The 23,512-nt window shown below is 38.3% G+C and overlaps 1 protein-coding gene across 1 annotated transcript; it reads right to left on the reverse strand.

The window, feature by feature from the left end:
• Window positions 1-9,342: 9,342 nt before the first annotated feature.
• On the reverse strand, window positions 9,343-9,717 carry LOC142166353 (uncharacterized). Its single transcript, XM_075225436.1, has one exon. It carries the CDS (start codon window positions 9,715-9,717, stop codon window positions 9,343-9,345), a length of 375 nt encoding a protein of 124 aa, XP_075081537.1.
• Window positions 9,718-23,512: the final 13,795 nt, after the last annotated feature.

Consider the following 23,512-nt stretch of genomic DNA (forward strand, 5'->3'; position numbering starts at 1 on the left):
TTTGTATAAATCTCACAAGTTTCACCGTATAGGTAATGCCCCCAAATGTTTAAAGTAAATACCACTACGGCCATCTCCAAATCGTGTGTAAGATAGTTTTACTCGTGCTTTTGCAATTATCTCGAAGCATAAGCTATAACGCGACCACTTTGCATGAGAACGCATCCTAATCCCACCTTTGATGCATCACAAAACACCGTAAATCCTCCAAAACTCAATGGTAAGGCTAATATGGGTGCGGTTTTCAAACACGTTTTGAGTTTTTGAAAGCTCTACTCACATTCTTCCGTCCACTGAAACCTTTTATTTTTCTGTGTTATCTTAGTTAGTGGCGCTGCTATTCTAGAAAAATCCTGCACAAAATTCCTATAATAGCTTGCTAAGCCTAAAAAGCTGTGAATCTCTGTAAGAGAAGTAGGTTTGGGCTATTTCTGCACAACTTTTGTCTTCTTAGGATCCACCATAATTCTATATTTGGATAAAACATGTCCCAAAAATCTACTAAGTCTAGCCTAAATTCACACTTTGAGAACTTAGCATAAAGTTGATGCTCTCGCAATGTCTACAACACAGTCCTCAAATGATTCTCATGTTCTTCCCGGCTACGAGAATATACCAGGATATTATCAATAAATACTATTACAAATCTATCCAGAAACGGCTTGAACACCATATTCTTTAAATCCATGAATGCAGCTAAAGCATTAGTCAGTCTGAAAGGCATCACAAGAAACTCATATTGCCCGTATCGAGTTCTAAAAGCAGTCTTAGAAATATCTTCATCTTTGATTCTATGCTGATGATAACCAGACCGGAGGTCAATCTTTGAAAAGTGAGCAACTCCTTGTAACTGATTAAATATGTCGTCTATACGAGGCAAAGGATATTTATTTGGTATTGTCATCTTGTTCAACTGCATGTGGTAAATGCACATTCTCAGATATCCGTCTTTCTTCTTTACGAACACTACCAGTGCACCCCATAGAGAAATACTCGGTCTGATAAAACCCTTATCTAACAAATCCTATAATTATTGCTTTAGCTCCTTCATCTTTGCTGGTTCCATTCGATATGGGGGTATCGATATGGGCTCTGTGCCAGGTGACAAATCAATACCAAAGTCTATTTCTTATACTGGAGGTAATCCTGGTAAATCCTTAGGAAATACATCAGAAAATTCTCTCACTACTGGTACATTTTCTATACTAATTGTTTCCTTTCTTGTGTCATTTACAATAGCTAAGAGATCCAAGCAACCTTTCTTCAGAAGTCGTTGAGCCTTCATAAAAGAAATAACTTTGCAAATCTTTGGAATCTAACCCCCTTTTAGAACAAAACTGGGTTCGTTTGGTATCTCAAACTTAACTATCTTTGCATGAAAATCGGTGATAGCATAGCAAGAAGATAACTAATCATTCCCATCAGCATGTCAAAGTCAATCATATCAAGTACAAAAAGGTCAACTAGAGTATCTCTACCCTCAACCTGAATCTCACAAGCACGATACATGTATTCAGCTAATAGAGACTCTTCAATAGGAGTAGCAACTAGAAAAGGATCATTCAATAGCTCAGGTTATATACTAAACCTCAAAGCAAAGTACAAGGAGACATAGGAGTGAGTAGATCCCGGATCAATCAACGCAAGTGCATCAAATGAACAGACAGAAAGAATACTTGTAACCACTGCATTCGAGGCCTGAGCATCCTGTCTAGTAAATGCAAAAACTCTCGCCTGACCTCTACCAGCATTCCCTTGTCCTTGATTCATAGTAGCATGATCTCCAGCACCTCGACCTCTATTTCATGTACCTGCAACACCTGAGGTATTTACGAGTAGTCTGAGTAGGTGTAGCTAACTGAATAGAAGCCTCATTGAAATTCCTTGAAGTCTGAAGGCAATCCGTCAAGTGATGTCCCAACTTGCCACAAATAAAGTACTCTCCAGTCAGAACACGACACAAGCCCAAATGTGATCTACCACAGTTCTAGCAGACTGGAGTAGTGGCATATATCTGCCCAGAAGAACGATGTCCAGATGATGATGATGGTCCCCTAGTACCCTGCCTGTAATATGGTATGTATACGGACTATGAAGACAAATGTGTCCCTGTGTGAGAACCTTGTTGCTACAGTCCCTGATTTCCTGCTCTGCAATTTTCTCTAAAATCTCCATTGAAAGATCCTTCTGTCTTGGTCTTCTTACGTAACTCACTGGTTGCACACTTATCACGTCCTTTATTCAATCTCTCTAGTGAGATCGACTGCATTAGAGTAGGATAAAGTATTCATCTGTGGGGCTACTGCAGTGTATAGACGACCAACCAACCTATCAACAAACCTCTAAACTCGAGCTTCTTGGGTAGGCACTAAGTAAGGAGCATATCTTGCCAGATTACAAAACCTCATATTTAGGTTGACATATCCATATCTGGAGTCTGAAACAATCTCTAAAAGGTTCTAGCATAATTTTTGCCTCAGACTATCGGAAAGAAAATGATCCATAAACAACTTACTGAACTCATCCCATGTCAGTGGTGCTGCTCCTGCTGGCCTTCTTAGCAATACAATTTCATACCATGTGTTAGCCATATCCTCTAGTTTGTATGTTGCGATCTCCACGGCCCTCTCACTAGAACATCTTAGAACACATAATGCCTTGAGTGTCCCATCCAAGAAACTTTGAGGATCTGCTGAATTATCAGAACCTGTGAATTTTTGTGATTTCAATTTCAGGAACTCTTGCAGGGACACCTCCTTATTCCCAAAAGTCTGAGTCTGTGCAGGTGCTTATGTCATTAAAGTAGCCTGAGGGGATGAACTTCCACCCTGAGTAGGCACAAATGCCTCTAGCACATTCAATAACATTGCCACTGCTTCTACAGGTAAGGTAACAGTAGGTACAATAGTTGGCACTGGTGGTGGAGCGTCCCGAACTCTCTGTTCTTGCACTTGATCTGGCATAGCAACTTGGGGTTGACCCATGTTCCCAACTTCAGGTTGAGGAGCGACATGTCTTCTAGTTTGATGAATCCCAACATGACCGCCACCTCGGGTAGTACCACATCCTGCAGATGAGGGTGTGCATGTTCTAGCCATCTGTGAAAGAAATACTCCAAAGTCAATCTCAAGTTATCTCAACGTACGATCAAGGAATGAAAGAAGGGAAAACATCCTAAATGCTTAGTAGCCTCAAGATCATAAGTATGGGCGCCTACATATCTATGAACCAGACTCTACTATATATTGCTCCACGAATCGCGACTTAAAACCTAAGCTTTGATACCAACTTTGTCGCGATCCAATTTAGGATCATGACCGATACTTAGGAGCAAGTGCCCCTAAGTAAGACTCATCGATATTTTACAGAAAACGGACAGAGTTTCCACTATTTTTGGGACTATCCAAAAACTTCCCAGTCTCAAAATCGACAATCAAATATCCTAATATCAATCAAACTAATAGTAACTTTATCAATTAACCAAATAAGTCTCAACCATTAATAATCCACCCAATAATAACCAGCAATACTAATTTATATCCAAATTTGATAAGAAAGTGCAATACTTATCATAAGTCTATAATAACGGAATAATACTCATGACACTAAAAGAATGATAAAGGAGTGACTCTAAGAGTTCAAAGAAAATACCATAACAATTAATTAAACTCCTTGCTCACGCGAACAAATACAGGGCTCACCAAGAACTATCAACACGTGCGCTCTAATTAACGAAATTATCGCCTACGTCAATTGTTGTCTCTGTAAAAAATAGTGGAGAGTGAGTTGCTAGCTCAGTAAGTAATAATACTTAACCACAATCGTTTTATTGGGGACAAGTCAGAAAACATGCTAGTATATTAAACAGAAAATATTACAAGAATGCCCTTTCATAAACAATAAACAATTAACAGTCTCAACATATTTTTTATGTAATATAATTCAATTGACAATTCGGTAATAAGCTCGGTAAATACTGTGTAATATCAATATTCATGTTTTGGAGGTTTCCAAGGAAGGATCATGTAATATGTATCACTATGTGGACCCTTTCGTGAAAGGAGTCAAATATAATTGTACGTCCATACTCCAGGAAAAACTGCATCTGTATGCTAGTTCTACCTTCTCATTAGCGAGGTCTATAATTGTAATCAGTAATATTTAAATACAAGATGCACCAGGTCTAACGAGCCCGCCGTTAGCTACGGGATCCTTCAAAGTCTCCTCCAATTTATACTTTTCTTGTAAACAGCAAATATTCACATGAAAGCATTTTCAAAATAGTACATGGCATTTCTATTCTTATCAAATCATGTAATCCAATTTTGGTAACAGTAATCATGTCTCAAATAATAGTAAAACATGTCTAGTAACAGTGAGAGCATTTTAAATAACTGTAAACTATTCAGTACTATATCAAGTAAATGACTCGTCCCACATGCAATTTCAAATATTTTGTAACACATTTTATTTTCAAAATAAGGTTTAAACCATGAAGGTTATGAAAACACAAATTGCGGTAAGATTACTATTCGTAGTATTCATGCGAAATACCAACTCATCACCTTGAACGATTCGTATGACTTTCTTCAATCAATATATAACCACATCAATACAGATCTCGTGTTAATTCCCTTATTTAGGCTAATCCATAACAAATCTAGAATATATAAACCCCCAGAGATTCATGTTTAACCATCAATTATCGAATTATATTTACCCATACTATGAGTAATTCAACTAGTCCATAATCTATAACGTTTTAGCCTATTCATATAATATACCTGATTAATTCATGAAAAATCTTACGGATTTCTATCAGTTCCCTAGCCTCCGCTTTTTAACTCAGAATCAAATTCCAAAATTATATTTACTTAGTCTCGCGATGAGACGTGTATCTAAAAATTACTACTGTTTCAAAAAAAGGAAAAAAATATATGCAATTACTTGGATCTTATTGCTGAGACTAAAGAATATATGCCAATGTATAAATGGAAACGGTATTTGGCACTGAGGCAACACCGGAAACTTTTTCCCCTTTTCTTTTTCCCTATTGATTCTTTTGTCACGATATTTGGCGTTAGCTAAAGGGGTTTCTCTTTTTCAACCCCTTTTAGCTTTTGTCACGTTAACCAGATGGGCTAAGCCCACTTAATTATATTCTTTTTTTCGATTTTGTTTGTCTTGTATTATTTATTTATTCGTTGTTCTTTTGTTTCTTTTCTTTTTTTTGTAATTTACTTAGTTATCCTTTTTTTTAATGAGGAGTACTACAGATAAGAATTGGAAAAAAATAATTTTTTTATATTTTCATGATTTTCAATACAAAAATAGATAAAAAATGTTCTTAATTAAAAGTAAACAAAACAAATATCTATACTACTAGTTATATCACTTTAAGTCTTCATAGCCTGAATACTTTCTTCTATCAACATTTTAATTTGTGCAAATGTACCTCACATGCATCTAAAGTAGCCGTTAACATTCCGATCGCGGAAATTTTTGCGGGAATTTAATTTCCAAACCCTTACAAGAGACTTGCAGTTTCCCACAGTTTAAGCGATGTTGTGCCTCATGGTGGCTAATTTGAACTTCTCCATTCAAATTTACTGAAATTGTTTTGGAATGACCAGAAGGAAGATCATTCATAACAGTGTTAGACATCCAATTACTAAAACTCTCAGGCAAAGCACCAAAAGTTGCATCAATGAAGTTTTGAGCTTTTTCGTCTTGATAAAATTTAATAGAATCATTAGCTAGCTAAAGAATTATATCATTGCAGGTAATAAGAAAAAGCACTATCAAAATAAGTTGATTTTTACAGCTTAGCCAAATAGACTATAAGAAAGTGAGCTTCCAACTATCAGGATTGTCCAAGACTGAAGCTGGCATATTACATATCACTGATAAGAGTGAAGCAAAAGCATATATAAGACGAAACTTAGGGTCATCTTGGACTTCTTTTGTAACCCTAGCCGGAAAGAACAAATATTCCCTCCGCAGTGTTATAGTTAGTAGTCCAATTAGTTTTTTCAAAGTCAAATTGTAGTGATTAGGGTGGAGTAGAAGAGGCGGTAGACTTTGTAGCTTATGTTCTTTATCTAATCGTAGCTCTACCCCTTCTCAGAAGAATACTGCAAAACCCTCTTCTTCTAGAGCAAGAACTTCAATAACTCCTAGTTTTTCCACTAGAGGAAAAGATCATAATGAACCCATGCAGGAGCCTGCTGTGTCTGAAATTGTTCCTCAAGAATTTTCTTTCATATCAGATCGTGAAGATATAAAAAAAACATGTTTCTTCCATAGCATCACTTAACCCTGCCAATCATTACCCTACTTTGATCACTTCTGGTCATTTTGCCTTAGTTCGTCGTGAATGTAACTGAAAACCTAATTTCCCAGCAGTAACCCCTAATGTTGATGATTGAATTACCTATTATCGTGAAGGTTATTCATTTGCTTATACCTACCTTTTAACTTTAGGGTTCAATCCTTCTATCGACCCAGTAATCATTAAATTTTGCCGTTACTTCAATGTCTTGGTCAAATAGGTCCAATTATATGGAGGCAGTAGCTTGCCTTCGTTATTTGTCAAATTTGGTCTCACCTCCTTTTACTTTTAAACACTTACTCCATCTATACTCCACGAAGCTCTTTCGCGAAGGTATTTTCTCTCTTGTAGCAAGAAGCAAGAGAGCTTTAGTTAGCCCTGAGGATGACCGTGACCGTGGCTGGAATACCCGGTTCGTAGCTGTTCCCGCCCGTGACTTAGTGGGTGACGAAAATATTCCCTTCTATGAGAAGTGGAACTTTGCACGGGAGTATTTTTCTTAACGTTTTTGCTTCCCGTAAGATTTCAATCTTTCTTACACGCGTTTCTATTTACTTTTCAGCAATCATGGAAGTTTTCAGAGAAATTCTTGACTTTCGTGATTGGGTAGAAAAAATATTGACTGCTACCCTCATGGAACAAAGATCATGGAAATTTCTTTCCCAGAAGTTTGGGTGGAAAGTGAAAACCCACGGTATTCTTTATTACCATGGTTTTTCATTTAATATTTCTTCTTTTGCTTTAACCCCCTTTCTTTTTTGTTTCTAGGGTTTGCTATTTATGGTATCAACCACGCTTATATTCCTACTACTAGGCTCTCTGTCAGCACTGCGCAGGAACAAACTCTAAGTGTGTCCTCTTCTAAGAGGAAGAATGCTGAAGCACGTGACTCTGAAGAAGAAGAAGATAATAAAGATGGCTCTTTAGTAAGGAAGGCACGAGTTAGAAGACGCGTGGTTCTTGATGATGAAGCCATCATTCCTCAAGACCTACCTTCAGGCTCTATGCCTTTCAACCTTGTTGATGAACCAGAGAGTGTCCATTTGGACATCTCTGAAGATGAAGATGTTGACCACTTTGGCAATCCCCCCTCAAGTCCTGTTGATAGACTTTAAGCCCAATGATTAGAGGTTGATGAAGATTTTGGCCCTGTTTCTGAAGAGCCACCACTTGTTGCTCTTCCAATGACCCCAGTTGCTTCTGCCACCTTACATGCAATTGTTCCTATTACTGCACCTGCTGCTGCCTCTAGTGAAAAAGCTGGCCCTTCTAGCGGGAGACAAAGCATAAAGAAAGTCTTGATTGAAGTCCCCAATAATAGTAATCTATTAAAGAAATCTAGCCGAGCTATAGTATGGTTGAAACCATTGATTGGCCCTATGGAGAGGGAGAAGCTTGCGTCTCACAGCTCTTTGACCTTAATGAATGGTGTTGTTCATTCTGCCGTTTAGGTATATCCTTCTTCCCTTACATTTCTTCCTTTTCTTCTAGGTTTATAGCTTTTCTATCTTGTCTTTTTGCATCAATTTAATAGGTACGGATCTAATGAGAAGGATATCCTGGATTGATCAGCAAGTGATTAAGCTGCGTAGTGAAGCTGACAATTGGAAGGAACAGTTTGAAAGCCTTCAACTTGAAAAGGACATTTTTGCTGAAGAAAAGGAGCTTTTTAGAGAAACAACTGAAGATAACCACCATTAAGTTGGCAGTTCTAAAGGCATCTTCTAATCAAGTTGAAAAAGGATAAGGGCATATTAGAATCTTTCTTTCCTGAGCAACATTCAAAGGCAACCGAGGAGATTAGGAGGTTGAAAGAGCTCCTAAATCAGAAGGAGGTATATGCTGGTGATTTAGTTCAAATGCACACCCAAGCTCAAGAGGATCTTTGTGTCTCTTCTGATAAAATCAAGTTTCTCGAGGGCTATCTTGAACCTTTGAATGCATCCTACGAAGCTTCGAAAGCTGAGAAAGAAGACTACAAATTAACACTTGATGTTAGCTAGGCTTTTCTGAATACCCATCTCGAGACTTTGATCGAGGCTAACCAGGAGGGTTTTAACCTCGAAGCTGAAATTTCTAAAGCTAGAGAGGCAACTGAAAAAACTCAGCTATGTCAAAGTTTTTGAACACCCGAGGACGAAAGTTCCAAAGGTGATGGAGATGGTCTTGCCCCTGGTCAAGAAGATGCCCAACCTTCGTCTTCTCAAGTTGATCCTTCTACACCTACTGATGATGCTCCTTAGTTTTTTCACCCTTTATCTTAGAAATTTACGTTTGCTGGTGTTTTGTTGAAAGATTTTGTTTTTGCTTCAAAGTGGTTTTTAGGAAGTTTTTCCCTTCTTGTTTTTGGTATGCTAACATTAATATCATTTCGTTGCATACCTTATATTATGCCTTTTTGCTCTTTAAGTTTTGGAGTTTTTAGTTGCATTCAAAATGCTTTAATAGAGACCACGTCTTAATATGCGCGAGTTTTCTGCAGGTTCTTCAACTCTTTACTGCCCATTCTTTCTGCGAGCTTGAAAATTTGACATTTCCTTCAAGGTTTTTCCTTTGGCTAAGCTATGCTTTCGTGGTGTATATCTTATTTCTTTATGTACTTTTCCATATACATAGTCCGCTCTGTGTTTGAACATTAAAATATGAAATCTTGAACACTATATCAGCTCCTTACTTTTGTCCTTTCCCTAAAAAAGAAAATATACACGGGACTCGGAGGTAACCTTTTAGATGATTACTGCTTAACCCTTGCCATTAGAATTGTTGTAACCTAGATCAGGTATAATTAAGTATTCCGCGTGTCTTTCGAGTCTAATGTCATCATTTAGTATTGGCTAACTTTTTTCTATTATCTAAAATAGTTAGTAAAACTTAAATGAACAAAGTAAAAAATAAACTTCTATGATACCTAGCCGTAGGTACTAACTTCTTCAGAAGTAATACTTCTTCAAATGGACTGCATTCCAGTGGGATGGTAATGCCTTGCCGTCCATAGTTTCCAACTCGTATGCTCATTTTCCAGCAATTCCTTTATCTCTATATGGACATTCCCAATTCGGACTCAGCTTTCCTGCATTTGCCGTCTGTGTTGATCGAAACACATTTTTTTTGAGGACAAAGTCCCCAATCTTGAAATACCTTAGGTTTGCCTTCCTGTTGAAGTACCGTTCAATCCTCTGCTTCTGTGATGTCATCTGAATCAAAGATGCCTCCCTTCTCTCTTCTGTCAAATCTAAGTTTGTACGAAGTTCTTCTTCGTTTGATGCTTCTTTTGTATGTGTGAACCTTGTGCTTGGTTCTCCTATCTCTATTGGAATTAAAGCCTCAGTTCCATCGAGAATGGTGTTTCTCCCATGCTTATTTTTGTAGTGGTTCGGTAAGCCCATAATACTCCTGGTAGCACTTCTGGCCACTTGCTTTTTGATTCTTCTAATCGCTTTTTCATATTGTTGACGATGACCTTAGCTATGGGATGATAAGGTGCTGAGGTAATTCGTTTAATTTTCCAACTTTTGAAAAATCAGTAACCTTTGCACCTACGAATTGCGGCCCATTATCGCAAACGATTTCCCTTGGGACTCCTAATCGACATATTATATTTCTCCAAATGAAGTCCATAACTTATTTTTTTCGTGCATGTTTGAAGGCACTTGCTTCTCCCTATTTTGAAATATAATCTATTAGAATTAACAAAAACTATACCTTTCCCTTGGCTTGAGATAGAGGACCTACGATATCCATCTCACATTTCATGAATGGCTACAGTAATATGATTGAATGTAGCAATTCTGTTGGTCGATGCATATTATTTGCATATGGTTGGCACTTATCGCACCTTGTTACAAAATTTTCCTCTTCATCTTCCATTTTTGGCCAGTAGTATCCTGCTCTTATCAGTATTTTTACCAACGATCTTCCCCGACATGATTATCGCAATGTTCCTCGTGCACTTCTCTCATTACATATTCAGTTTGTGAAGGCCCCAGGCACCGTGCTAATGGTCCTCCAAATATTTTACGATACAAATTCCCCTCTATTAGGCAATACTGAGCAGCTTTCAATCATAGCAATTGGGATTTCTTTTTATCCTCAGGCAAAATTCCATACTACAAATAATTCACAAAATCGTTTCTCCAATCCCAAGTTAAATTATAGAAATTTACCTCATTCTTGGTTTGATCTAGGGCTGAATGGAACAAATGTACCACAATTGCATTTTTTGCATTTGACACAACAGCCACGGACGCCATGTTTGCCAATGCATCAGCTTCTGCATTTTCCTCCCTAGGTATTTGTACAACTTTCCAAGTCTGGAACTGCCTTAGTAATTCTCGTACCTTTTCTAGATATTGCTGCATTTGTGTCTCTCTAGCCACGTAAGTTCCTTGTATTTGGTTTAATACCAGTTGCGAGTCACTTTTGATTACGATTTGTTCAATACCAAGCTCTCTCGCGAGTTCTAAACATGCAATCACAACTTCATACTCTGCTTCATTGTTAGTAATTGGATAACACTTTATTGCTTGTCTTATAATCTCTCCCGAAGGTGGAATTAAAATAATTTTTAAATCTTCTCCTTTAACATTCGAAGAATCGTCGGTAAATACGGTCCAAGTCCCCAGATTAGATCAGGTAAACACCCGTAACTCTTTTTTTGCTTTAGGAAGTAGGTTCAAGCTGAAATCTGGTATGAAATCTGCTGGTACCTGAGACTTTATGACAGTTCTAGGCTGATATATAGTATCATGTTCACTAAGCTCTATAGCCCATTTAGCTAATCTTTCTGACAATTCTTGCTTGTGCAATATATTCCTTAGTGGGAAAGCAGTTATAACAGAAATAGGATGGCATTGAAAATAGGGCCGTAACTTTCTTGATGCCATAATTAATGTTAATGCAAGTTTCTCTAAATGCGGATACCGTGTCGTGGTATCTAATAAGGATTTACTAACATAATAAATTGAAGATTGCTTATCCTCATCTTCACGTACCAACACCGCGCTTACTGCCACTTCTGACATAACCAAGTAAATAAGCAATCTTTCTCCGTCCCTTGGTTTTGCTAACAGGGGTGCTTTCGATTAGCATGATTTATAATCCTTCAAATCTTGTTGACATTCGTTAGTCCATTCAAATTGATTTTTATTTTTCAATACTGAAAAGAATTTAAAACATTTTTCTAAAGATTGGATATAAACCTTCCCAAAGCTGCTACTCTACATGTTAATCTTTGTACCTTTTTTTGCTTCTGAGTACATCAGGTATTTCCTTAATTGCTTTGATCTAAGCGGGATTCACTTCAATACCTTTGTTAGAAACAAGAAATCCCAAGAATTTACCTGAAGCAACACTAAATGCGCACTTTTCCGGATTTAACTTCATGTTATACTTGCGGAGAATTTTGAATATTTCAGTCAAGTATTGGAAATGGTCCCCTGTCGGTGCTGATTGACCAACATATCGTCTATGTAAACCTCCATGGCTTTTCCTAAGTGTTCTTGAAATATTTTGGTCATCAATCTTTGGTACGTTGCTCCAGCATTTTGTAAACCGAATGGCATTACCTTGTAGCAATAAGTCCCCATGTCTGTAATAAACGAGGTCTTTTCCTAATATAGAGGATCCATCTTTATCCGATTATAATCAGAACATGCATCTAAAACATTTAAGAGTTCATGACCTGCGGTAAAGTCAATTAACTGATCTATATGCGGTAAAGGAAATGAATCTTTAGGGCAAGCTTAATTTTAATTGGTATAATCCACACAAACTCGCCACTTTCCATTCTTCTCTGGAACTACGTCAGTATGGGCTAACCAGACATGGTACTTTACCTCTCGTATTGAACCAATTTTCAGAAGTTTTTGTACCTCATCCCGGATTACTTGATTTTTAAATGCTCCTTGCTTCCTTTTCTTTTACTTGGCAGGTGGGTGCAATGGGTCCTTATTTAGCTTATGATTCATTACCTCCGGTGGTATACCAGTCATGTCTGAATGCGACCAAGCAAAGCAATCAGCATTAGCACGTAAAAATTCAATTAACTTACCTTTCATTTCCAAACATAAGTTTTCTCTGATGTAAACATTTCGGTCAGGCCAGTGGACGAATAATATAACAGCTTCGAGTTCCTCCGTGGTTGTTTTGATGTTCTTATTTACCTCTGGTTCTTGAATCATATCAAGTCTCGAATCTATATCATCTTGACCTCTTGGACTTCCAGTTGAGGTGTGTGTTGAATTATCCTCAACTAAATTCTTTAATTGCTATTTTATACCTCCATCCTCAGATGTTGCGCTCGCAATCGCAACTGAATTGATATCTCATGATGCCTGTTAGTCTCCCCAGATTTGTCAAATTCCCTACTATGATGGGAACTTAATGACCTGATGCAATTCTGACAGCACCACATCCATATCATGAATCCACGACCTTCCTAAGATTATGTTATATGACATGTCTACATCTCTCACCTAGAATCTAGTGTCTTAGATGACACCTTCTGCGAATGTCGCCAATGTGACTTCTCCTTTCGTAACAACACTTGAATTATCGAACCCAGACAGTGACCGTGCTTTTGGTATGATTCGATCATTTGCTTGCATCTCATTCACTAGTATTAGTATAATAGTATTTACTGAGCTACCTGGGTCAATCAAAACTCTCTTGCCACCGTGTGCGTTACCCAATTAACTTCTTCACCCCCACCCCCACCCCCAAACGTTTACCGTTCTCTTTGTTGATGGGGACTTTGGTGGTTCTTGCATGTTTTTCATGTAAGAATGTTTTTCTTTTTCACTAAACAAATCAGTGAGATAGTTTTACTTTAATAAATATTCAATTTCTCCCTGTAGTAGCCTACAATCTGTTGTTCTATGGCCATGATCATTGTGAAACTTGCCCCAAAATTCCTGACTCTTTTTGCTGAGATCTAACCTCATCTCTTTCGGCCACCTTACCTTGTCACACATTCCTCTTATAACGGCTACCAACTCTAATGTACTGACGTTGAAATTGTAATCTTTTATTCTTGCTTGAGAGTTTGAATTGTTGCTTCTGGCCGTGTCCCGCACCCTTTTGAATCGGGAAGAGGAACTTATATCCTTTTGCCTTGATATTGAATCAAACCATGCATGTTCTTGTTTAGATTGGGAATCTCGTCCCGTAGGTCCTATGTAAGGCTCATACTTGTTCTTCCCAGACCTCTTTTCCATTTCCAAACATCTAGATCCTGGCCTTTCTTCTACCCTAGGCTGGCTAACCGTGTCTTTTTCTACTCGTAGCTTCGTACTGTATCTATTGTATATATTATTCCAAGTAGTCGCAGGAAACTCCAGCAAACTCTCTTTCAATCTTCTCGTGGCTTTTGAACTTTTTTTATTCAAATTACTTGCGAATGCCATAGCCGCCCAGTTATCGGGTACTCATGGCAACATCATCCTTTCTCGTTGGAATCTATCCATGAATTCTCTGAGCAATTCCATGCTTTCCTATTATGCTTTGAAGATATCTTCCATCTCTTCTCTACTTTTTGGGCTCCCGAATGTGCTTTTATAAATGAATCTGCAAGATTAGCAAAAGAATCAATAGAATTTTCAAGTAAGAGTGAGTACCATGTTAATGCCCCTTCCGTGAGGGTTTCGCCAATTTTTTTCATCAAGATTGATTCAATTTCCTGCTTGGTTAAATTATTGCCTTTAACCCCCCGTGGTGAATACAGTAACGTGGTCCCATGGGGCAGAAGTCCCATCATATTTAGGGATATCAGGCATCTTGAACTTTTTGGGAATTGGTAAAGGCGATGCACTTGTCTTCCGGGGTCGCGGCGAATATTTGTCGATATCCACACCATTATCGGGGGCACACTAGGTATCTGTTCAATCCGCTCATTTTGCTACTTGAGCTGTTTCTGCAAGGTTGGTACTAAACTTTGTTAATTAAAATTATTTTGTGTACCTGACCCTCCATATCTGGATTCGTTTGGTATTTCTCCACTTCCTAAGTTGTCAGGTCCTGAACGTGAGTTTTCGAGAGTTGTATTTATTGGTGAAAGAGTTTGCACAACATTGGGCAACCCACTCGCAAAAGCATGCAGATCTTTGTTAATGTGTTGTGCAATCATTTGCTTCAAATTATCTTGATCATTAGCTTGTTCGCCTATTTGTTTCCCACCAGTGCGAGTAGTAAACCTTTCAAGTGAACTTTCTCGTTAGAGCTGTGGAATTGTTGTGGGTGTGTGACATGGTGGAGTTCCACCTTGTTGACCTCTCTCACCCACCTGATTAATTTTGTCAGTAGTAGACATATTTTGTTGCTAAAAAAGAAATTTGAAAAGTGAATAAATTATCAGATTCCCAGGAACGGAACCAATTTGTTTAACCCAAAAATATTTTTTATGGTCAAAGCCGATATTAAGAAAAATCGGGTTACTGATAACCAAATTTACTTCACTTTTCCAAAAATATGAGAATCAAATAAACAATTGAAATGACAAATGAAACAAAGAAAGCTTATTGTTTATGGCTGATTTCTCCTAGAATTACGGATCGGAATCTTCAATAGAGTAAAAGTAAAAGACTGATTGCATATAATTAAAAAATATTCAGATAATCGCACAAAATGAGGTAAGGGTCCTTATATAAGGATACACGGTTATAACGGTTCCTTTACTTAAATCTTACCCGTTACTAACATTAATTGCATTAATTTTCCATTACTAAATTTTTCGTAACGGTTATGGTAATAATAGGTGATCGCGCATATTTAGGGTTAATGCTGATTTACTTTCCATATTTATAACTGATTCATGAATCTTCCTTTACGGTCTTCATGCATCTCGTGCCTATTTTTTCTTTTCCAGTTGTCAGGTGTGGTACCTTCTTTGATAAAATATCGTGGGTATTTTATCCGTACCTCTCCATCTTTCTTTATTGACCTGATATAAGTGCCACCTGTCACCATAATATAAATCCACATGTCATGCCTTTTTTTCCACCAATACAGTAACCATAGTGTGTCCCGAATGCCGTCTTTAGAATATCAGAATCCCGAATTTTCAACTCATGATATCCTGAACTCAAATCAATCTCCGAAAACACTCTAACACCCTGGAGCTGGTCAAATAAGTCATCAATGCGCGGTAGTGGTACTTGTTCTTGATTGTAACTTTGTTCAACTGTATGTAATTAATAAACATCTGCATAGTACCATCCTTCTTCTTCACAAATAGAATCGGTGCACCCCAAGGGGACACACTAGGCCTGATGAAACCATTATTTAGTAACTCTTGAAGTTGTTTCTTCAATTCTTTCAACTTTGCCGGTGCCATACGATACGAAGGAAAAGAGATGGGCTGAGTGTCCAGCACTAAGTCAATACCAAAATCAATGTCCCTGTCTATCGGCATGATCAGCAGGTCTGCAAGAAACATATCTGGAAAGTCCCTCACTACCGAAACTGAATCAGCGGTAGGAGCATCAACACTAACATCCTTCACAAAGGCCAAATATGCAAGACATCTCTTCACAACCATCCATTGAGCCTTCAAATATGAAATCACTCTACTGGGAACATAATCCAAGGAACCTCTCCACTCAACTCTAGACAACCTGGCATCGCCAACGTCGCGGTCTTAGTGTGAAAATCCAGAATAGTGTGACATGGTAACAACCAATCCATGCCAAAAATCATGTCAAAATAAAGCATGCTAAGCAGTAAAAGATCAACCCTCGTCTCTAATCCCCCAATATTCACTACATAGACCGGTACACATGATTCACAATAATATAATCACCAATTAGTGTAGATATATGAACAAGCATAACTAAATAATCACGGGACATATCCAAATAACGAGCAAAGTATGATGACACATATGAATCAGTGGAACTAGGGTCAAATAATACCGAAACCTCCATGTGGCACACTGAAACAATACATGTGATCACGCCATCAGAAGCAAATGCCTCTGGCCTGGCAGGAAATTTTTAACAATGGGCCTGACCACCTCGTGATCGACCTCCCCATCTAGAGCACCCTCAAGCTGACTGAGCCCCACCTTGAGCTGGCGGTGCGGGTGGTGTAGTTGTTGGTGCTGAAAGCATAGGCTGAGAGCTCTGATGTGGAATCGTACCCAATAGTCTGGGGCAGACTCTCTTGAGATGACTCAAGTCCCCGCACTCAAAACAACATCTCCTCAAACGAAGCTGTTGACCCTGATAATCCGAATAGCTGCTCGAGGAACCCTACGCAGATAAATCATGGTACGAACTTTGTGCCGACAATGCATTGAATGATGACTAAGCTGGGTGTACACTATAGGAACTTTGGCTAACTGAAGAACCACGAGGAATATGTCTATATGCTTGAAAGGGTCTAGAAGGGCGACCTCTGCTTTAATGGGGCTGGCCTCCAGATAAGGCACTGCTGAAACCACCTGAACTATGAGGCATCTTGGCCTCCCTCTCTTTACGCTCTTGCCTGCGAACCAGCTCTAAGCGTCTAGCAATCTCGACCACCTGGTCAAACCTAGCATCCGTCGCAACCTCCCGAGCTAATTTTGCAACCTCATCTCATACTGAGTCATTGTCATATCCTCATAGCGAAGCTGCTCAAACTGCCTATGCATCTCCTCTTGGTGAGTCTGTGGGATAAACTTCTCTAAGAAGAGAACTGATAACTCATTCCATGTAAGTGGCGCTGCGTCGGCCATCATGCTCAACTCATAAGCCTTCCACCATCGGTACGCTGCCCTTGTCAGCTGAAAAGTAGTAGATGTAACCCCACTGGTGTCCAAAATACCCGCTGTGTGAATAATTCGCTGATACTGATCTATAAAATCCTAAGCATCCGCCGACTCTGCTCCACTAAACTCTGGAGTCTTAAGCCTCCCAAACCGTTCCAATCTCTTCTGCTCGTCATCACTCATATGGGGACCAACCTCGGCCCGAGCGGCAGCAACAGCTGAAGTGGCTGGTGCATCTGGAATTGGGACTGCCTGAGCCAGGCTCGTGCACACGGTCAAAATCTGAGCTAAGGCCTCCTGAAGGTCTAGGATCACAATGGGCACTGCTTGTGCCTGAGCTGTTCCCGCCGGCTCAATAATATCTGGTACCTGCTCCTTAGTTGGAGCAACTGGTGGCTCCATAGGTGTTGCCCTGGCTATAGTGCGGGCTACACCTCATCCTCTACCGTGGCCCTAGCCTCTCACGGCCCTAACTAGTGGTATTGGTGGTCGTCCGCCAGATCCGGTCGCATGGGTCCTCACCATCTGTGAGAGAATAGAAATGCCAAGTTTCAAATCCCAAGCCGCTATGATGACGCCTAACACTTGATAGGAAAGCCAAACATAACAATAAGGAACCAAATTAACGAAATTTATAGAAATATCATAAGTATGAAATCTCCACTTAACAAAATACCGCTAATACATGATAAATCCCCCCAAAACTGGTAAATACAAAGTCATGAGCTCTAATACAAAAATACATGTCTGAAATGACCAAGTACAATATTGTCTAAAATAAAGACAACAATACATAAGAAAAGAGACGCCAAGACTATGGTCAAGAATGCAGTTCTACCTCGTCTCTCAGCAATCAGCTCCGTTACTAGCCTCGGCTACTGATGACTGGGTCCGATATCTGGATCTGCACAATTAAGTGCAAAGTATAGTATGAGTACAACTAACCCAATGTACTCAATATGTATCATAACTAACCTCGGCGAGGTAAAATAAGCAAGAATTATAAATGATACTTGCTATAACCTGTACAGTCTCATAATCCAACAAGTACAGAAAAATAATGTGATCAAGCATAAAGCACGGAAGGAATTATCTCTCTGTGTGTGTACAATTACTCAAGTACTTTGCTCAGTAAATTATATAGCATATAAGGGTGATATGTAAACGAATCAGATAAATAACCACAGAAATAGCAAGTAAAGATAAAATGCAAATCCAAACAAAACACTGGCTAGATTTTTCCTCAACCTTTCCATAACGATACCAAACTACTAATAAGTTTTTCTCAATATACGCATGTACACCATCAAGAGAGAAACATGAGAGGGTGACCCTAGGGGGACGGATCCACATCCACACGCTGCATGGATAACTCATGTGTTGCACGGACAACTCACGTGCTAATAATATCAATATCTGGATCCGCACGGACAATTCATGTACTACACGGATAACTCGCGTACCAATAATATCAACTGCACATACAACTCATGTGTCAATAATATCTACCGCATGGACAACTCACGTGCCAATAATCACAATCCGTCCGGCGTGGTCACAGGCTACCAGTCCAACTCATAGCATACAGAAAGCAAATATACGAGAATACATGTATATGATCAATGATTATTAAGTTTCATACTCCTTAACTGGTATAAATAACATGTTATAGTTTATGCATGTTCAATGTGTACTATCACAACTGGAACAAACAATTTCATCATGAAATAGCAGTTTATCAGGTTCAATCGGGAGAATAACCTCAACAAAATCTCAAATATGGTACAAATAGGAGAAATATCACAGCTTGAAGCTTATCAATCAATTCAAGGCATGACATAGCCTAAGCGCTAGCTCGGGCATGAAAAGAGTACCCGGGTGCACGCATATGAGCTCAACCCCACATATATACGCCACTCCTAGCACGTAGCTATCACAAATAATTCATGCAACTAGTGCCTCAACCAAGTTTAGGTAAGATACTTACCTCAAGCAAGCCAAACTACTCCTCTAACAAGCCCTTCCTGCGCGTATCGACCTATGGATGATCCGAATCTAGTCAAAATAATGCAATATTATCAATAAAAGCCATCGGAAATGATTCCAAAAGATAAAACTAAGATCTTTAACTAAAGTCAAAAGTCAACCCCGGACTCACACTTTGGAACCCGACATAATTCACAAATTCCGGACACCCATTCAATTACGAGTTCAACCATACCAAAATCACCCAATTTCAACCACAAATCGATCCTCAAATTTCACTCTCCAATAACATAGTCCAAAAATCCCCAAATTTCATCTTAGATTCATGAAAACTAGGCGTAATAATCAATAGGAAATTAATATCTAATACCAAAATCGAATAAATATCACTTACCTCTTAAATTGGGATGAGAAATACTCCAAGAATTGCCTTAGACCGAGTTCCACAATTCCAAAAATGAGAAAACAATGAAACTCTTCGATTTTAATATCCTGCCAGCGATTCCGCTTCTACGGTCAAAAATGCACATCAATCCCCGCTTCTGCGGGTCCGCACCTGTGGAAGCCTTCCGCATCTGCGGTGCAAGTATAGGTGTTAACCGGACGGGCTGGTCCGGGCTGGACACAAAAAAAATAGCACGTCCGGTTATTGTTCCGGGCTGATAGTGGGCTGGATAAACGGGCTGGTACCGGGCTGGGAAATTTCAGTTTAATTAGGGCCAGTCCGAGTTCGGGCTTAACGGGTCTGGACCGGGCCGGGTTACTTATTATCTTTTATTTTTTTAGTATATTTTATTTTTCTTATTCAATGTTATTGATACTTAAGTGTTTGCAAACTTTTAAGGGTTAGAATTAAACTTTAAACTTTAAAGTTTAAAGTTTTAAATTTGAATTTTAAAATTTGAAAGTAAGTGGCTGCAAACGATTATTTAATAAGACCAATAGGCAATATGTAAGGATCAAACTCTGAAGGCTTTCGTTTTATATTTTCATTGAATAATAAATAATACTTCAAATTAATTTGCAAGTTCTATTTTTATTTTTTTTATTTTTGAACTTGCAAATTAAAAGTGTACAACAATTATAAAAAATAAGAAAGAGTACATCACATGCTTTGTATTATTTTTGTAAGTTCATCCATGTCAACATGAGGTTCTTGGTTTCTGACATTACTTAAATCGGAACCATAAATATTATATCTCCAATTTCTTGGTCCTCTGCTTCATCTACCTTTTCACGTCCTTGATTTTGCCATTCTGATCTTATCCAATCTCTGAAGCACACTAAAATATCCAAAGCGTTGCTACCCAATGAATGACGAGTATCTCCTAGTTGATGCGTTGCTTGGCTAAATGCACTCTCTGATTCGACTATTGAAATCGGCACATTTAGCACGTATCGAGCCATGGCCGAAAGAACAGGAAATTGATTTGAGTTGCTCCTCCACCAACCCAGCGGTAGAAACTATTTTGTGTGGGGCTCTGGTGACTTTTGCAAGTAGAATTGGAGTTCATCAATGTTCCTACTACTGGTTTGTTAATGTTCTCCTAGTGTAGACCAAATCAAATAATCTTTAACACCATCGTTATCCTCCAAAGCACCGGATGTAGATGTTGAAACTGAACTTGAAGGAATATTTGCATCTACAACAGCAGAAGCATCAACAATGTTAGCATAATAATTATATAAAGTTTGTAAATGTTTATGTAGATCAAAAATATAAGTTTCAACATTGGGGGTTTCAGTTGGTCCAATATCCATATAAACATATAAAGCAGTGATTAATTGGCGACAAGTGGTCATTTTGGTAGAAGGGTTTAAAATAGCACCAATTAAGTAAATAGAAGAAATTGGATAGAAATTTTTCTTAAATTTATCTAGCATAGATTCAACAACAGAAGTATATCCTTCTTTCTTCTTCAAATTATGGAGTAAAAGAGAAATTTCAGCAATATGAACTAAACCATTTGCAATAGTATGATAATAAGCTCCAGAAAACTAAAGTGTAGCCACATAAAAATTTTGTAAAATTTGTACAATATCTTCAATGACATCCCAAGTTCTAGATGTTAACGAACGATTAGGATCGGTACAATGAGAATTAGTAACTTCAGTTAGAGGCATTTTATATTTATGACAACATCTTAAGAATAAATAAGTATAATTCCACCTAGTAACTATTTCTTCAGGCATGAGTCTTGGTTTTAGTCCATACTGTACACATTTTTCCTTAAAGGCATTTAATCTAGCACTTCTATTATTTTCTTGAATTACACCAACAACTCTTCTAACTAAAGTGATCTCATCTCTAAATAATTCAAGGCCACTCTTCACAATTAATGACATGCACACCTAACATGAAATATTTCAGGAAGTGCTGGGTGTAGATATAATTTTAATATTGTAATAGTAAAATTATTGTTAGAAGCATTATCAAATGACATGCACAAAACTTTTTCTGAAAGATTGTAAAATATAGCAACTTCATGGATAGTATTACTTATAAATGCACCAGTATGACTTTGATCTTCATCATATTTAAAAGCAATAATATGTTTTTTCATACAAAAATTATCATCTATCCAATGGCATGTAACAGTCAAATAATCATTTCCATTAACAGCACAACCAATATCAGAAGTAAAATAAACTCTACAAGAAAGACTGATGAACAAATAACGGATATATGTCTAATATTGTCCAAAAATTCTAAAGATATCAACTCAAGTACTTCTAGGAATACCTTTAAACAAAGGGTTATAAATTCTTTGAATATAAGTAACAAGATATGGTGAAGCAACAAAACTAAAAGGTAAACAACCTAAAACAATTATTTTAGCTAATTCTTCTAAATTTTTCACTATATCATATTGTCACGACCCAAACTAACCCCTATCGTGATGGCACCTATCATGGAACTAGGCAAGCTGACTCATTTCCAAAACAAACCGATATTTTTATTTTAAAGATAATTTCAATGCTATTTAACATAAAAACATTCGTAAAGGAGTTCAAATCAAAACAAAAGTTCGGAAAAGAAAAGCCCAACATCGGGGTGTCACTAGTCATGAGCATCTACTACCATTTGTCTGACAATATCAAGACTAACATAGTTTAGAAAATAGCTAAATACAACTAAAGGAAGATAAGAGGGAGAAGAGCAGGGGTTGCGATCGCCAAGCAACTACCTTGCTATCCCCGAGAAAATCTGCAACCAGAATAATCAACAACTGCTACCATGTCCAGCTACACCTGGATCTGCACACAGGGTGCAGGGAGTAACGTAAGTACGCCAACTCAGTAAATAACAACAATAAATAAAGATTGAGCAGTAGTGACGAGCAATAAGCATATAAAGTTTATATCATGAAATCTCGGCAAAGTACAACATGCTTTAAAAATCATTGTTTGAATCAAATCATCTCGTTTAAAACCCAGTTCCAGCAAAAATTATTTAAAGATATTTTTCAATAGTTTCAAACAGAGGCTCAATGCAAAGGTGAGCAAAAATAATAAAATTATGAACAACATTCCCTCGGGCATACCTCACAATCACTCGTATACAGCCCCTCGGGCAAACCTCACAATCACTCGTGCCACTCGGGCATACCTCACAATCACTCTTCCCACTCTGGCATACCTCACAATCACCCATGCCTCCCAGTCACTCAGCACTTGGCACTCGGCACTCGCACTCAGTAGGTACCTGCGCTCAATCGGGGTGTGTACAGACTCCGGAGGGGCTCCTTCAGCCAAAGCACTATATCAAGCTAAATCATGGCATAAATCACTCAGGCCCTCGGCTTATATCAAATATGTTGCGGCGTGTTGCCCGATCCCATAAATATCCTCACAAATCAGGCCCTCGGCCTCACTCAGTCATAAACCTCTCAAGCCACTCGGGCATTTCAGTAAAAACAGGGCATTCGGCCTAAAACAATATTTATATGCATCAAAATAGAGTCATAAAACTAAATTATGCAGCAAACAAGTATAACCATGACTGAGTATAGATTTTCAATCGAAAACAGTGAGAGGATAGTAAGAAAGGACCCCTAAGGGTCCAAACAGCACTGGCACAATGCCCAAACATGGCACTCAACCCAATTTACAGAAACTCTTTCTAAAACATATAAGTATCATATAATTTTCACAAAATATGAAACTTTACAGTTGCTACGGGACGGACCAAGTCACAATCCCCAACAGTGCACGCCCACATGGCCGTCACCTAGCGTATGCGTCACCTCAAAATAGTAGAATGATACAAAACAACCTGGGGTTTCATACCCTTAGGACTAGATTTACAATCGTTACTTACCTCAAACCAATCAAATCCCTACTCTGCGATGCTCTTGCCTCTCGACTCGGCCTGCAAATGCTCTGAATCTATTCGCAATCAGTACAATACTATCAATACACGCTAATGGAATGAATTCCACAAGAAAAGC

Source organism: Nicotiana tabacum, chromosome 2 (assembly GCF_000715075.1).
Source record: "Nicotiana tabacum cultivar K326 chromosome 2, ASM71507v2, whole genome shotgun sequence".
Taxonomy (NCBI): Eukaryota; Viridiplantae; Streptophyta; class Magnoliopsida; order Solanales; family Solanaceae; genus Nicotiana; species Nicotiana tabacum.

Bases quoted from the DNA above. Each gene is read 5' to 3' on its own strand.
- LOC142166353 (XM_075225436.1), bottom strand. From the start codon at position 9,717: ATGGGCTTACCGAACCACTACAAAAATAAGCATGGGAGAAACACCATT.